Consider the following 14,548-nt stretch of genomic DNA (forward strand, 5'->3'; position numbering starts at 1 on the left):
CGAACCAAGTTCACCAGAAGTCTTATTCTCACCGTGAAGAAGGTATTCCCCAACATCTTTAAAAATCAAGTTCACCATGTATGTGTTCTGAGTAGTAGAATTGGGTGCTGTCCCAGCATCTGAGCCTGACCTGGCTTTCTTCACCACTGCATCTCCAGTCATTAGCCCTGTGCCTGGCACATGGCAGGCATTCCATGGATTTGTGGAATGAATGTGTCTATTATAGAGGGCTTCCTGTCCAAAAGCTTGATGCATAAAGCCCCTGTTTTGTAATCAGTTTTAGAGTTAAATTGAGTGTGGAATTAGTTTCATTTTACATAATGTATGTATAATTTATTTAAAACATGTTTTCCCTCTTCCAGAAACAATGTTGTCCAGCTCTACCTCCATTAGTACTGCTTAACCAGAGACTACAGTTCACACACACACACACACCCTCAATATTAAATGCTACCAGGAAGTTTTCAAAGAACATATTATTCCTTTTTCTCCCTAATATTCTACTAGTTTAGTTTCTACTAGTTCAGTTTCCTAGTTTAGTCTAGTCTATGAACTTTAGTTCTACTAGTTAGTTTAATGTTCCACTAGATTATTTCCTTTTATAATCTCTTAATCAGCATCCTTTGGACAAGAAAAGAGCTAGAGAGACCTCTTCCTGAGTTTCTGTGTGTGAACTGAGGTCTGGAAAAGGGACTGGATTCTGTGAATCAGAGTCATCTGGAGAAACAGAAAGGAGACATCCCTGCCCCGGGCAGCCACCAGTTCTCTGCAGGTGTTCCCTGAGCACTGATGCTCCCATTCAGGGGAGGCCAGTAATCGGCCACCTCCAAAGTCTCAGTGCCCAATGCCAGTGCTCCTGGGGACCAGCATCCACGAGCCAGTGGCCAGTGGCCATCTGTCAGGATGATGGTGATGATGATGATGGTAATGGTCCTGATGGAGCTGGCCTCAGCAACGGCGCTGAAGGGGCTGGGCTCTGGCTAGGCAAACACCCATAATGAAGCCACTCTGACACTTGCCAGGCCTCAAACGATCTTCTCCCTGGGTATCATTCCCCAGTAGGGCCCTGCTTATGAATAGGTCACAGTGGAAACCCTCTCTTTTCTAAGGCAATTTTATTAGCCCTTCAGTCACAATACAGATGTCTGTTTATAGGACCTTACTTTTGTGTGGACACCCAGTGGCTCAGTCTAATGATGGTTTTATGGCCTTCCCCTGCTGTCCAGACCCACTAGAAGCATCATCACTGTCCTCGTCAGCCAAGCCTGGGCCCTTTGTTGCAGCCACATTAGCCCTGCCTGCAATGGCAGCCTCTCAGAAAAGAGACCCCAGGAGCCAGACTGCAGTGGGGCTCTGTCTGTCCCCGCAGCCCCTAGGCCTAATGATGTCCACCATTAACCCTTCTTAGTATTACCCTAGCTTCCGTTGGAGAAAAAGGTAAAGTTACTCATGTTACCATAGTGAATCCCTGTTAATTGATCCTTTCTTCGAATAACCCAAAGAGTCCACAGTTGGGTTCTAATATGGTGAGAGTAAACTTGGGGTTCCCATCCATAGCCCCAAACCTTTGGAAACGGTCAGCCTGTGCTAGTGGACGCACCCATTCCCATCCCCCTGAAAGCATCCTAGGTAGTGGGAGTTATTCTTGGGCCTCAGGAAGTAAGGAATGGGTAGGTTCCCCACAGGCACCCCACTGACCCTTTTTGCACTAGTTAAAGCCCTGTCCAAGATCTCAGGCATGAAAGGAAGTCCTGCTGCACCGTGCTCACTCCCCAGCACACCTGCCTCTGGCTTTGAAACATGAAATGGCCCAAATGTGTCAACACTATTTCTATTTTGGTTGTTTTAAGCACTTTTTCTCCTCTCTCAGTTCCCCTTCTTCCTTCTTTAACATGTATGCATCCTGCTAACTTCAGAAAAAACAGGTGATAAGTGTATCTTAGTACACTTAGAGGATAAGTGTATACCACTGTCACTTCTCCACCACTCAACTTGACATTCTGAAGGGAGTGTGCAGCCCTCCAGCCAATTTGAAGTGTAGGTCATTCATTCATCAGTTACTCATTCAACAAATTCTTTTGCATACCTAACACAGGCTAGACTGTGCAAGGTGCTAGAGACAATGGAGAAGAGAGACAAGGTCCTGCCTTTATTGGGCTTACATTCCAGTGAGAGATGTAGCCAAGAAACAAGTAAACAAAATAATTTCAAACTATTTGTGGGTCATAATGGGAGGCTCAACATACCTGGAGTCAATCGGGGGCCTTAGGGGGAAGAGGGAGAAAGGTCAGCTTCAGAACACCATGACTTGCTGGGAGACCCTTAATAAGAGGTCATGAAAACGACCTTGTCTTCCTCAAACCTCAGCTTTCCACTCTGTCAAATGGGCATCTGTGACACACTGAGAGGCAGGCTGCGTAAAACACTCAGGTGTGTAAGGACTTCTCCAGTTCTCCAGTGCAGCCCGGTTTCCTTCACCTGCAGGCAGAAGTGCTCATTGCAAACCGTGTGATATTTGCCTGCAGAAACTGTCTCTCTGGTAAGGACCCAGCATGGTGGCCCAGGTGGAGCTTGCACTGCACCTCCCCACATGTGCAGTTTTCTCAGGAGCACTATGCACATTAGTTTCTGTTCTCAGCCAAGATGCTTTTGATGGAAGACTTTTTTTTTTCTTTTCTTGGTTACATTTGCTTTGATTTTCATAAGAAAACCAGTTTGTGGGCTTCCCTTAAGTATCACTCAACTTTTACTCCTTGAGTTCAAGAATGTTTACCATCCCCACAGGCCTGTCTGTGTTTCTCCTCTTATGAATTGGGCTTCTAACTAAGCCACCGCAGGTCGAAAGAAATCTGGAATTGAAATTTGCCCAGTGTTTAAATTGCTTTCATCTCACATCAGCTTTTTCCTCCCAAACTTTCAGATTTTGAATCTCCTAAACTCTTTGGCAAACATTAATCTTTATCCTCTGAGAGGAGGAAATGTTAGTAAGAACTGGCGATAGTCCTGTGTTACCAATGAGGAAACTGAGGCAGCAGTGCTCATTGGAAAGCTGTAATTTATGGAGTTCCGAGTTTCAAGCGGGGGAATTGTTCACGTTCTTTGATCCCAAATGAGTGTCTCAGAAGTTCACCTGGCTGAATCATTTGTGTCTCAGCCTCTTTCCTCAAGCAAGTGACTCCTGTTTGGGAAGGCGGGGGTGGGCAGATTTCTAAGGATGCAGTACTAGGCCCATCAAGACTGGCCGGATCCCTCCCGGCCCCTCTCCAGTCCTACATTTTGGCTTCGTAAGAAAGAAGGCTCTGTCTGCTCAAAATTGATGGACATGGTTGTTTCCTTTCGGGAGCACTTTCTTCTTTGCACACTCCCTTCTGTCTGAGTTTAAATTCCCAGTTTCCAGACCTAACAGGGTTGGGCTGTGCTCTGCATGAGGTTAGAAACACAGGGGAAGAATGTGTGTGACAGAGCCCTGGCTAGTTGAGTAATGTTTACTCTGTTGGTGGCTGGGACGCTCACTTGTGCTGGCAGAGGTCCACCAGCCAGAGGAGCATTCCTGCATTATCAGGGATAGGAAGTTGTCAAGGGTGAAAGGCATCCCTTCACCCTTTTTTGGGTGCTGCTGGCAGACCCCAGTGAAAGGGACCCTCAGGCTTCAGTGCCAAAGACTTCATGAGCAAGCTGAGCCTCACATTGCCCAGGAGGGCCCACCTCCCTCTTCTCTTCTTACTAAAAGCAATGCTGGCCATGTTTCCCTGCTGACATTGCTCCTCTATTTGCCCTGCATTTTCTCTCTCAGGAAAACCCAGTTCATTGCTAATCTTATTTTATTCATTCATCATTTTGGCTTCTAAGAAAGGGAGGTCTATAAGCCCATTTTATAGATAAAAATGCCAAGGCTCAAAAGTTGACCAGCCCAAGACACCAAGACAGAGAGACAGAAAGGACTAGTTTAAAGTGTCTATACACTGGTGTGCTGTTGATTTCTGGAATTGTGGAATTGGGTCTCAACTGTTTTTAGACATTCGTAGAGAGTTGGATTAGATACCCAGGACTCTCTGGGCTATAGTGCTAAACCCCTGAAGCACAGGTTTCTGGAAAGTCTATGTGGTTAATTTCACCCTGAGCAGTTTCCCCTCTGGGGTCCTCCTGTAAGGCAGTTGTGTTTGTCCTTGAACACAGGTGCACAGCCACTTCTATAGATTCCGACATTCACATCATAAAAACCACCATGCTTTGCAAAGTCATGCAATAAAAACCACAGGGCTTATGGGACAAGAAAAAATGGGATTAAGGATACACTACTCGAAAACTTCTTCAGTGACACTTTTTTAAAAGATTAGAATCTAATAAAAACATCAGCAGAGCTTTACACCCAGTAAATGGTTAGGAAATACATAAATGCCATGCAACAATAAATATGGCACTTTACCTTGAAAAGTCCTGAAGTTTCCCTGTGAAGTGGGGGCTGGAGAGTTATAGCTTTTGAGTTATTATGAAGTGGTGGATGAAGGGTTGTCTGAAATCGGAAGAAAGTTTAATTCCAGACATGGATGGATGTGGCTTAATAGCAAATGCAGTGAACTGATGGTAGATGGTAGCAGGTAGATGTTTGAAGGTGTGTGTGTGTGTGTGTGTGTGTGTATGCACACGTGCGCACGTGTGTGTGCACAAGTGCATTTAGTGTTTTCCTGTGTGGCTCCACGTGGCTGGGTGCAGATTTCCAAATTCCTTAAGTGTGAAACTCATGTTCATTCAAATTATTCCCTAATAAATCAATAGAAGTGGAAGGGATCTGCACTTTCAAGACCAACATTATGGCAGAACTGACTGTATTTTCTCCTGCCAGAGTGGATGCTCCCTTGTTCTGTGGCATGCATACCCAAAGCAGCTGAGGCTCATTCCTTCATTCAGCAAATATCGCAGTTCCAGGCCTTCTGCTAGGGTCTGAGGATGCAAGGACAGTAAAAGCCACCTTTTCCTTTCAGAAGGAAAGAGAAGTAAACATAGCATCAGCATATAGTACAAGGTGACCGACTCCAGCTGAAAGAGTCTCCACTGCCTGTAAAATACAAAAGGGCAGAGCAGATAACTGTCACAATGAATCACGGAGAACTTCATGGAGGAGGGTGACACTTAGCCCCCTTACAGGTGTGACGTGGAGAAGAAGGGAGGAGCTGTCCAGGCAGAGGGAACAGCATAAGCAAAGGCACAGATGTAGGATATGGTGGGCCTATGCGCATAATGGTCGGTGCCCTGACGTGGCTGCATAGGATGTGGTGAGGGGTGTGGCCAGTAAGGCCAGATGGAGTCACAGAGGTCCAGTTCTGCCAGTCATAGGTATTGGGACTTTTCCAGAAGGTAGTGAAGAGCCACCGCAGGTTTCCAAACAGGACGTATGGTATGACTTTGTTTTAGAAAGAGATCCCGAGTTGCAGCAGGCTGATGTGCTGGGTGCTGGTACAGAAGGCAGCTCATGGAAATGCTGACTTTCTGGAATGGGGCTTCTTGCATGTATGACACTTCTAGCCATACTGGATAGAAACCAAATCATTTGTCTCCCTCTCACATGCTCTTGGAGATTCAGAAATGGCCCAGCACCCATGAGACTGAAGCCTGGGAACAGGTGAAAGTCGATCACCTCCTCACCAGGGCCTCAGGGATGTTTCTCAGTTCCAACTAGAATGCCTCTGGTTCATAGGGTTAGTGATGGTGACACGGCCACTTAGTGACTTGAGCCGGAAGCGAGAGGAAGGTGCATAGACACCTTTTGGCATTATCATTTCTCCTGTGGAACTTCTGTGGCTATTAACCTGGCATCTTTGGCCAGTCAACATTAAATCAGAGCCCTTGTCTTAGATTCATTTTTTTTTAAAGCTTGCAATGGTAAAGGAAGAAGGGAAGATGCCATTCCACACCTTAATACAGGCTCCCTAGCACAGGAACTGGCATGTGATAGGTGCTCAGTAAAGTTTTATGAACATCAGCCTTCCTAAAAATGTCTTTTAGAGAAAGATAGTCCAAATGTAGGAGGAATTGATGTGTCTTGAGCAACTTATGTACCAAACATGGTTTGAGTACTTTCACATCCATTAACTCATTTGGTCTTCTTCCCAATGACCTAAGGGGTGGAGATTTTTAACAATAAAGAAACAGAAGCTCAGAAGGTTAAGCTCCCCAGAGTCACACAGCTAACACATGGCAGAGTCAGAATTTAAAACTGGGTCGCCAGGCTGTGGAGCCTACTCCACTTCTGTTCTCCATTCAAGCACTCTTCTGAGTTTGTGAAATACATAAGGACCTGGCCTATCCTTCCTCTAATAAGAACACCTATTTCTGGTATGTCGCCAGGAGATACCTTGTGATATCTTGTGATACACCCCCTCCCTCCACACCCCCATTTAAGGAGGATAGCTGAGGCTCCAGAGTGATTGCCCAACTCCTGGAGAGAGGAGCATCAGTGGGAAAGGTTACAGGTGTACCTGGAGCTGATGAGCACCACCTTCCCGCCAGGCTACCCAGGATAACGGCCCCACCCTGCCGCAGGCAGTCCTCTGGCTTAGAGGTGAGGAGGCTGCAGCTCACCCAGTGTGTTGAGGGCAGAGCTGAGATCCAACGGGGATCCCCTAACTCCAGCCAGGTGGTGTCCCTCAGCCAGTGGTCTCTAAAGGAAGGTGCAGAGGTCTAGGTCCATCTGTCTTTAAACAGAGCAGCTGCACCCTTATTTGGCTCATATATTGAAGTTCTGCTAGGGGAGAAAACAATGTTTGAAAACCACAGCAGCCTTGGGCTACACTGCCTGGATTCTAACAAATAGCTCTTGACTCTCTCCTGCCAGGCTCCCTCGTAAAGAAGTCTTTTGTTTCCTACAGATATCCTTGGTTAATTATTTTTAAATAAATAATTATGTAGCCTGTGGTAGGGGAGAAGCCTCCCCACGACCCATATTTGATCATCAGAGGGCTGGCCCTCTTCCTGCAGCCAAATTAAATAAGCCAAAACCGGAGTCTGTTTGACTTGAGACTGAATCGATGATGGGGACAGGCTGGGAGGTGAAAACATACCCGACTCCCAGCGTTATCACCACTCTCTCAGGAGCAGGGCATCTTGGGGAGGTAAATAGCTGGTCAGGGAGTCAGAAAGGGCAGGAGAAAAACAGGGTGAAGTCCAGTTCCTCTAAAAGGACAGAACAAGAGGGCAGGGACCAGACCACTCTCCCAAGTTGCTTCCAGTGCAAAGCATCGGTGGGTCCATCAGAGCAGGATTCTTTGGGAACTATTCTCCATGGGAAGGTAGTTCCATCCAGTACTTGGAATCTGCACTAAGTTGTCTAGAATTCTAGAGTCTTCAGGAAAATATCTTGGGGTCCATCCCCACACCAGCCCCCTCCCCATGCAGAGTTGCTGTTTATTTAGCATTATGCTAGGAGCTTTATAGATATTGCCTCTAATCAAAAAATAGCCCCTGTGAAGACAACAGTTTCTCCATTTTACAAGAGAAAACTGAGGCAGAGAGAGAAGTCATTTTCCCAAGATCACCAAGCTGTTAAAAGCAAAGTCAGGATGTGAGCATGAGTTTGTCCAACTCCAGGGCCCACAGTCTTCTCACCGTCTTGCCTTGTTAGAAAATTCTTCTTTTTATTGATTTAAAATCTTCCTCCCTCTTTTCCATTGGACGTAGCTTTGCCTTCTGAGCTCGCAAGGTTCAGATCTTTCTTCTTCTATATAACAACACTGTGAGCTGTTGGAAGCATCCTGCTGGGAACCCAGTGGCAAATGTGAGTGGAGAAAAAGGACCTAATATATTCCAATGGGATGGAGTAGAGGGTGGTAAGTAGGAGGCATAGGGGGCTACAGATAGGTGCACAGGGAGATGAACAGGGCTGGGCAGGGGGTGTTGGTTTGAAGACATAGAAGCCTTTCTTCTTTTTCACTTCATAGTTCCTGTTCCTCCCAAAATGTAGTGCCCCAGACCAATAACTACTGAAGTCCAGTGCTGTCCCACTGCCAACACCACCCCCACTAGCAGCCCCTTGAATCCAAGGATGAGAAAAACAACCAATAGAAGTAGCCCACAGGGCACACATCAAGCCACTTACAGTCAAACAAGGTGCTCTTGAAGGTCAGAAGCCTGCCCTAGCCTTTGTTTGTCTGCTCCCAGCCCTCTTAAGCACTAGGTCGTATCAGCCTTGGTAACGTCCTTCGGACAATCCAAGGATAACTGGCTTAGGTCTCCTCTTGGCAAGTTTCATCTTAGTGATTTGGAAGCTGCTGGTTATGGCAGCTTGTGGGGCCCCTGGGGAGGGGGCTGGGGGTGTTTTGTAGCCTCCTTGGGATGGTGGGGCTCCAATGAGAGCAGGAGGCAGGGCAGGGGGGCAACAGACCAACAGAATCAGTATACTTTATACAGTGATGGTTCATCTTCAGGAACTGGGCAGAACAGGACTTGGATCCCTTCAGCATCCTTCAGTTGCTGGGTCTCTGCCCAGCACTTTCCCTTTCATGAGCACAGACCTCTGTTTTGCTCCTGAGCAAGAGGGAGAGACAGAGCAGTGAGGTTTCAAACATGCTTGGTTTGCCCCCCTTTGCAGACCAAATTGCAGTGATTTACTGAGCACCACCTCCCACCGAGGAGTGCCCCCCACCCTACCTCCCAGCAGATGTGCCTCCCCCATGCCCTGGGAGTCGGCCAGGTGGGACCCTTCAAAGGAATGTGAGTTGCAGAGCCAGACTCCCAGCTGCAGCCCGTCCTGCCTACTCTGCCTGTGTCCCCACCGGCTTCTTGGACTAAGCCAAAACAGTGGTGCACATAAACTGGTGCATTTTGCTATGGCCCTTACAAGGGTCCTCTTTGTAAAGTGGTTCTACTCATGCCTTGCAGTTTTACACAGCCAAGAGATGCTTGGGAAACATTTCTAGAAGGCATTTTGAAGAACAAAAGAAATACTCTAGCCAGGAAAAGAAGGTCACTCTCAATCCCTAAATCCTGACAGAATTATGCTGAAACAACACTGAGCAGAATCTACTCGCTTGTTCATTCATTCATCTGACAGATATTTGTGGAGAGGCTTTCAAGTGCCAAGGCACTGGGGATACAGCAGCAAACAAAACCAGAGAAAAATGTCCTGCCCTTGTGAAGCTTACATTCCAGAATTCAAGTAGAGGCCACGCCAACTTTACCCTAGAGAAAGGGAGCAATATTTCTCATTTCTTGTGGGTAGACAGGGGTGGAGAAGGCAACTTTGTTTTCTCATCCTCCTCCCGTAAAAACAAGGGGAGCTGAGTCAGCATCCCAGGGGCCTGTGGCGCTAACATTTGCTTTTACGTTGGGTCTGCCCTGTTTTGCAGGAGTGCGCTACAGCCAGCAGGGAAACAATGAGGTCACTTCCTCCTCAACAATCAGTCACCATGGCAGCAGTGCCATGGTGACCAGCCAGTCGGTTTTACAGCAAGTCTCTCCAACCAGCCTGGACCCAGGCCACAATCTCCTCTCACCTGATGGTAAAATGGTGAGTACACCTGGGCCATTGTAGCTCTGGAGCTGATAAGATAAGAGGCAAAACAAACACAACTTCTCACAAGGCCTGCCTCAAACAATGAACCATTGTAGCCCCACAGGGGAAAATGGGGGCCGTCCAGAGTTGGAGTGGAAAGGTAGAACTGGTGACCCAGCCCTCGGAGGGTGGAAGAGGTGTTCGTTTTGAACCCAGCCAATAAATCTGACAGAGCTCTGCTCTCATTCTATTGATTGAATGCCTCATAAAGGAGCAAGCTGGGTGGGACACTGTTTGTTTTGGGGCTGCCAATGTCATTTGTGTTGATAAAATGTTCATTCATCCCCCCTGAGGCCTCCAAAGCCAGATTTTTAACCCAGAGAGCACCTCACTTTGAAACAGGTCCCCTCTTTCTCTCCACCACCCCCAGTGCTGGCCAGAAGAATTAAGGCAGGATTTGGTGGATGGCAGGAGGTGAGGAAAGGCTTTTTGAGCTAGGAGTTCGAAGGACTTTGGATGGCATGCCAGAGAAGATGACAGCACAGAATGGCAGGTGGGGTGGGGCGATGCTCACAGGGTGAGGGAGAAGCGCCGACTTTGAAGTCACTGTGAGCTGGGTCACATCCCAGCTCCAGCGCTTCACAGCTGTGTAGCCTGGGCCAGGTTGCTGAACTGCTCTAGGTCTTTTTCTCATCTGTAAAATGGGGTAGTAACAATAGGATTGAGGGAACACATGGGATAGCACTGGAAATACACAGCACACGGATCACATCGTGAATATTCAATGCATGGCAGTGTTGTTATGTTACTGTCAGTGTTACTCTCCTTACATGAAGTTTTCTACATTGAGAACCACAGCTCACACCCAGATGTCCATTTAGCATACCTGGTGAGGAATAGACTATTTGAACTTGAATTTTCAAGGTTCTAATCCTCTAGCAACACAGGTGCAGGGAGAGCAAGCATTACGACACTGGTCAGGGTAGGAAATGGAAAACTTTATTCTTTGGGTTTCAGGCAGTGGAGGAGCCACAGGTTCCTGGCTTCCACGCTCAAGGTGGAGCCGCACACATTCCCTTAAGGTGTCTGACCCAGAGGCAGGTGGGGACCGAAGTGGGGGGAAGGGGACCAGGAGCAGATGCCAATTTAGGCCTTGACGTGTGTGCTGTGTAGGCAACACAGGAATGGTGAGTCACAGGTGATTGAGTCCCCAGCTCCCTGGAGGAAAAATAAAGTGTAGTCTCCAGGGGGAGTGCGGGCCTGGCCAGCTCTCATTCCAGGGGCTGAGCGCTCTCCCTGGTGGTCCTCTCTGCAGACTAAAAGGACAGTGCAGTCCTGGGGGAGGCATTGGGCAACCCCCTTGCCTTTCCCCCATCCCTTAAGCGCTTCTTCATGAAGAACAGTTTGTGTCGGCTACCTTATGAGAAGCACAGACAAGTGTTCATGAGTTCTCAAGAGTCACTTTGAGACCCAAACAAGTTCAGGGGAAGGATTGCCCAGGCTTCCCTGGGGAAGGGGGCCTTGTGGTAGAGATCATGACTTCTCAGTGGATGAAAACTCCCAAGTCTCTGCTCCTATTGCTTGAAGGTCTTTGGGGTTTCCCCCCACCCCTCTTCCTCCTGAGGCACACTGCCTCCCCCAGGCCAGGGCTGCTGTCAGGCAGCCTGCAGACATGCTTTTTTCTTCCTGTTTTGCCTGGCAGTGCCCTAATGGGCAGATATTATTGGATTGATGATTGACTAAGACAGCACTCCTCAACGTTAGCAAACACCTGGAAGTTTGTTTGCAGGGACCAGCTTTTCACTAGTCTCCAACACCCTGGCTCATATGTTATGTCACTATCACTGGTTACCCAAATTCAGGAGTGCTTTCTGTTAATATATAACAAGCCCATCACCAGTCTTGGTCCCCCACAGCAAGAGCAGAGTGTGGTTAAAAATAACGCAGGCACAGGAACCAGTATCCAAGTCTTGGGCTCTGTTAGTTGTCAGCAGTAGGAAGGACGTTGCTGAAATTCCATTTCCTCGTCTGTAAAATGAGGGCTAATAATGCCTGCATCGTGGGGTTGGTATCAAAATTGCTCGTAGCTCTGCTGTTCTTTGAGTGAACCTTGGACAAGGAATGGTCACTTCCTGTGTGCTAACTCTATAGAACATGCATTTGAAATCCTCCCCCAGGGATTAGTTTTGGAAAAAATGCTGATCCCATTGAGCTTTCTTGTGCGTTCTCTGTCCCCCACCCCATGTGCAAACTGCATTCATTGACAGAAAGCTGGCCAGGTTCAGGGCTGCAGTTTGTGTGTGCTGAAACTTGCTTTTTTAAAAAAGCACATACTGGATGCTTTCACAGTACCAAAGCAGTATGGCCTAACTGTGAGAAGCTCAGGGCTTGGAGGCAGATAGCCAAGTCTTGGGCACATTTCTTAATTTCTCTAAACTTCCGTTTCCTTGTCTGCAAATTGCGATAATAAGACTAACCTCACAGGTTGCAGGCAGGAAAGCACTTAATGTAGTGAAAGTATTCCAAACAGCGATCGTGAACTCACACTCTCCCAATTATCACGCAAGGATCGTGACTGATAGCCTCGGCAGCTCCCTGGCTTCTGTCAGTCCTGGAGGCAAATAGAAAATAATGGTGGCATTGTAGAGTAGGAAGGAACCGACCCAAGTCACCCCAAAATAGTAAGTGGATGGGATTTAAACTCCAGCCAAACTGGGTTTGAAGCCTGGCTTCCTCACTCACTAGTCTAGCCTCTCAACTCTTCTGGATTAGTTTCTTAATCTGTAACACGGGCGCAATCATAAGAATGCCTTCCCTATGCGTACAGTCATCATGTAGTGCAGCCAAGCAGCGAAAGCCCTTGACTAACTCTAAGGCCCACCCATTTAAGTTGGTCTTATCATTGGCATCCACATTTCTCTTTCACCGTTAAAATCAGACTTTGGAATGGCAGAGATTACTGTCACTCCGTTGATTTCTCCAAGGACTGTATTACCCAAGGGAAGTCCAAAGGCAGGTTACTGATTTTTTTTTTTTTTTAATGACTCTGACATTTTGAAAAACAAGTCCAGCGAACAGGCTGGTTCTCTCTTGTTTGATGTGGTCAGAATTCCTCCTTGGTCACGTGACCTCTAACTCACTTCTTGATGCTCGTTTTAAAAACACAAACAAACCTGTTTGGTTCTTTCTTTCTTTCTTTTTCAAATTAACCTTGGAAGCTGTGGGGTTGACCAGAGGGCAGGGCAGGAGATAGTGTCTTACCTGGGCACTGGTGTGAGGCCTGTAATCTGCGGAGCTCTGAGTAATGAGAGACAGGAAGAGGAAAATGTCTCATGTAAGCATCTCTCAGTGTTCCTGGTGCCATTAATGATGTCTGGGTTAATTCAGAATGCAGGGGGACGTCTTTCTTAATAATGGTTTTAAAAATTATCTTAAAAATATAAATAGTAAGCTCCTCTGCCATGAAAAAAGTGTGTGTGTGTGTGTGTGCGTGTGTGTAACTGATAGCTCCTTATATTAATGGGGAAACATTGGAAGTATTTCTGATAGCATCAGAATCAGAGAAAGCACATCTCTTACAGCTGTTATTTAATATTCTTTAGAAATTTCTAACCAATACAGTAAGACATGCACACATATTAGTACTAGCAAAGAAGAGACCCTGTCAGCATAATTGTTATGACATTATATGCTTGGAAAAATTAAGAAAATCAATAAGGGAAAGACATTAATTAGGAATAAATGGAAAGATTCAATCTTAGATAAAAGGATTCAAAGTGGCCGTGTACGAAGTAAACACATGAAAATCAGTGGCTCTCTGTTACTAATCTGTCTTTAAAAAATAATGGTGAAACAGAATGGGGGTGCCTAAGGCCCAAGGATTGTTTGGTGGCTTTGTCATTATCATATCAGATCCTTGACCAAAAAAAAAAAAAGTTAGTGAATAATGGAGATTTAGAAAAATTGGAGAAGCCCAATAATGGCTGATCTCCCCCAAACCTTGGTAGTAATTACAAGGGTGAGGAAAGTCCTCTATGAATGGTAAGACTTGAGTTCTAGGGTTAGATCTGGCTTTGAATACCAGATGTACCATTTGCTAGTGGCTGTTCTTAGGCAACGTACATATACCTACTCTGAGCCTCAGGTTTTTCATCAATGAGTGGGAAATGGCAGAAGTATCCACTTCATGTGACTGTAGTAAGGCTTGTGAATTAACATGTGAGCAGTGCTTACATGACCCATAGTCAGTGAGAGCTTCCCTGTGCCCCAGCCTGGGCCCTCATCTGCTCTCACTGGGGAATCCCAGGACGTTTCTTCAGTCATTATTTTTAGACATTATGTGTCTTTAACACCCATAAGATGGAAGGCAGAGAGCAGAACAGAGGGTACTTCCAAAGTAAGGAAGCAGCAATCATATAATACTAAAAGGTCAGAAGAATCTCTAAAGCAGGCTAGTAACTCCAAGGTAGTCAACAGCACCGTCAGGGAAGAGATTATTGGTCATTTTACTCACTGCTTTATCTTCAGCACCTGGAATCATGCCTATCCCACAGTAGGTGTTTAAAACTGTTATTGTGTGAATGAATGAAGGAATCCATGAATTAGCTGTGCCAAGGAATTGCTAAGTCGTGTCATTTTGGAGTCTGCGCTTTGCAGTCTCGGTTGCACTCACGCTGCTCTTGTCTTTCTCTCCGGCAGATCTCAGTCTCAGGAGGTGGGTTGCCCCCCGTCAGCACCTTGACGAACATCCACAGCCTGTCCCACCATAATCCCCAGCAATCTCAAAACCTCATCATGACCCCCCTCTCTGGAGTCATGGCCATTGCACAAAGTAAGATCTGTTCTTGATCAGAAAAGTTGGGAGCAGGGAAAAGAAACATGGGAAGTGGGTCAACTGATTAAAAATGGCTTCTAAAAGACCCCATTCAAACTCACCCACCACTTGTAGATTTGATTCAGCTTGTTTAGAGCCTCATTTCTCTCCTCAACAGTATTTGGATTGTTTAGCCATAAACAAGAGAAATTATGGAATAGAGTTGAATCTGGGTTGTGGCATGCCAG

General features: G+C 46.6%; 1 protein-coding gene across 4 annotated transcripts in view; it reads left to right on the plus strand.

The window, feature by feature from the left end:
- HNF1B (HNF1 homeobox B) overlaps window positions 1-14,548 on the plus strand; it is a 49,841-nt gene that overhangs the window by 20,698 nt on the left and 14,595 nt on the right. For all 4 annotated transcript variants that reach the window (XM_036911033.2, XM_057501242.1, XM_036911032.2 and 1 more), the window contains exons 5-6: window positions 9,342-9,502; window positions 14,186-14,318. In XM_036911033.2, the coding sequence (XP_036766928.1) occupies window positions 9,342-9,502; window positions 14,186-14,318 (294 nt within the window). The remainder of the gene's footprint in view (window positions 1-9,341; window positions 9,503-14,185; window positions 14,319-14,548) is intronic.

Source organism: Manis pentadactyla, chromosome 4 (assembly GCF_030020395.1).
Source record: "Manis pentadactyla isolate mManPen7 chromosome 4, mManPen7.hap1, whole genome shotgun sequence".
NCBI classification, from domain to species: Eukaryota; Metazoa; Chordata; class Mammalia; order Pholidota; family Manidae; genus Manis; species Manis pentadactyla.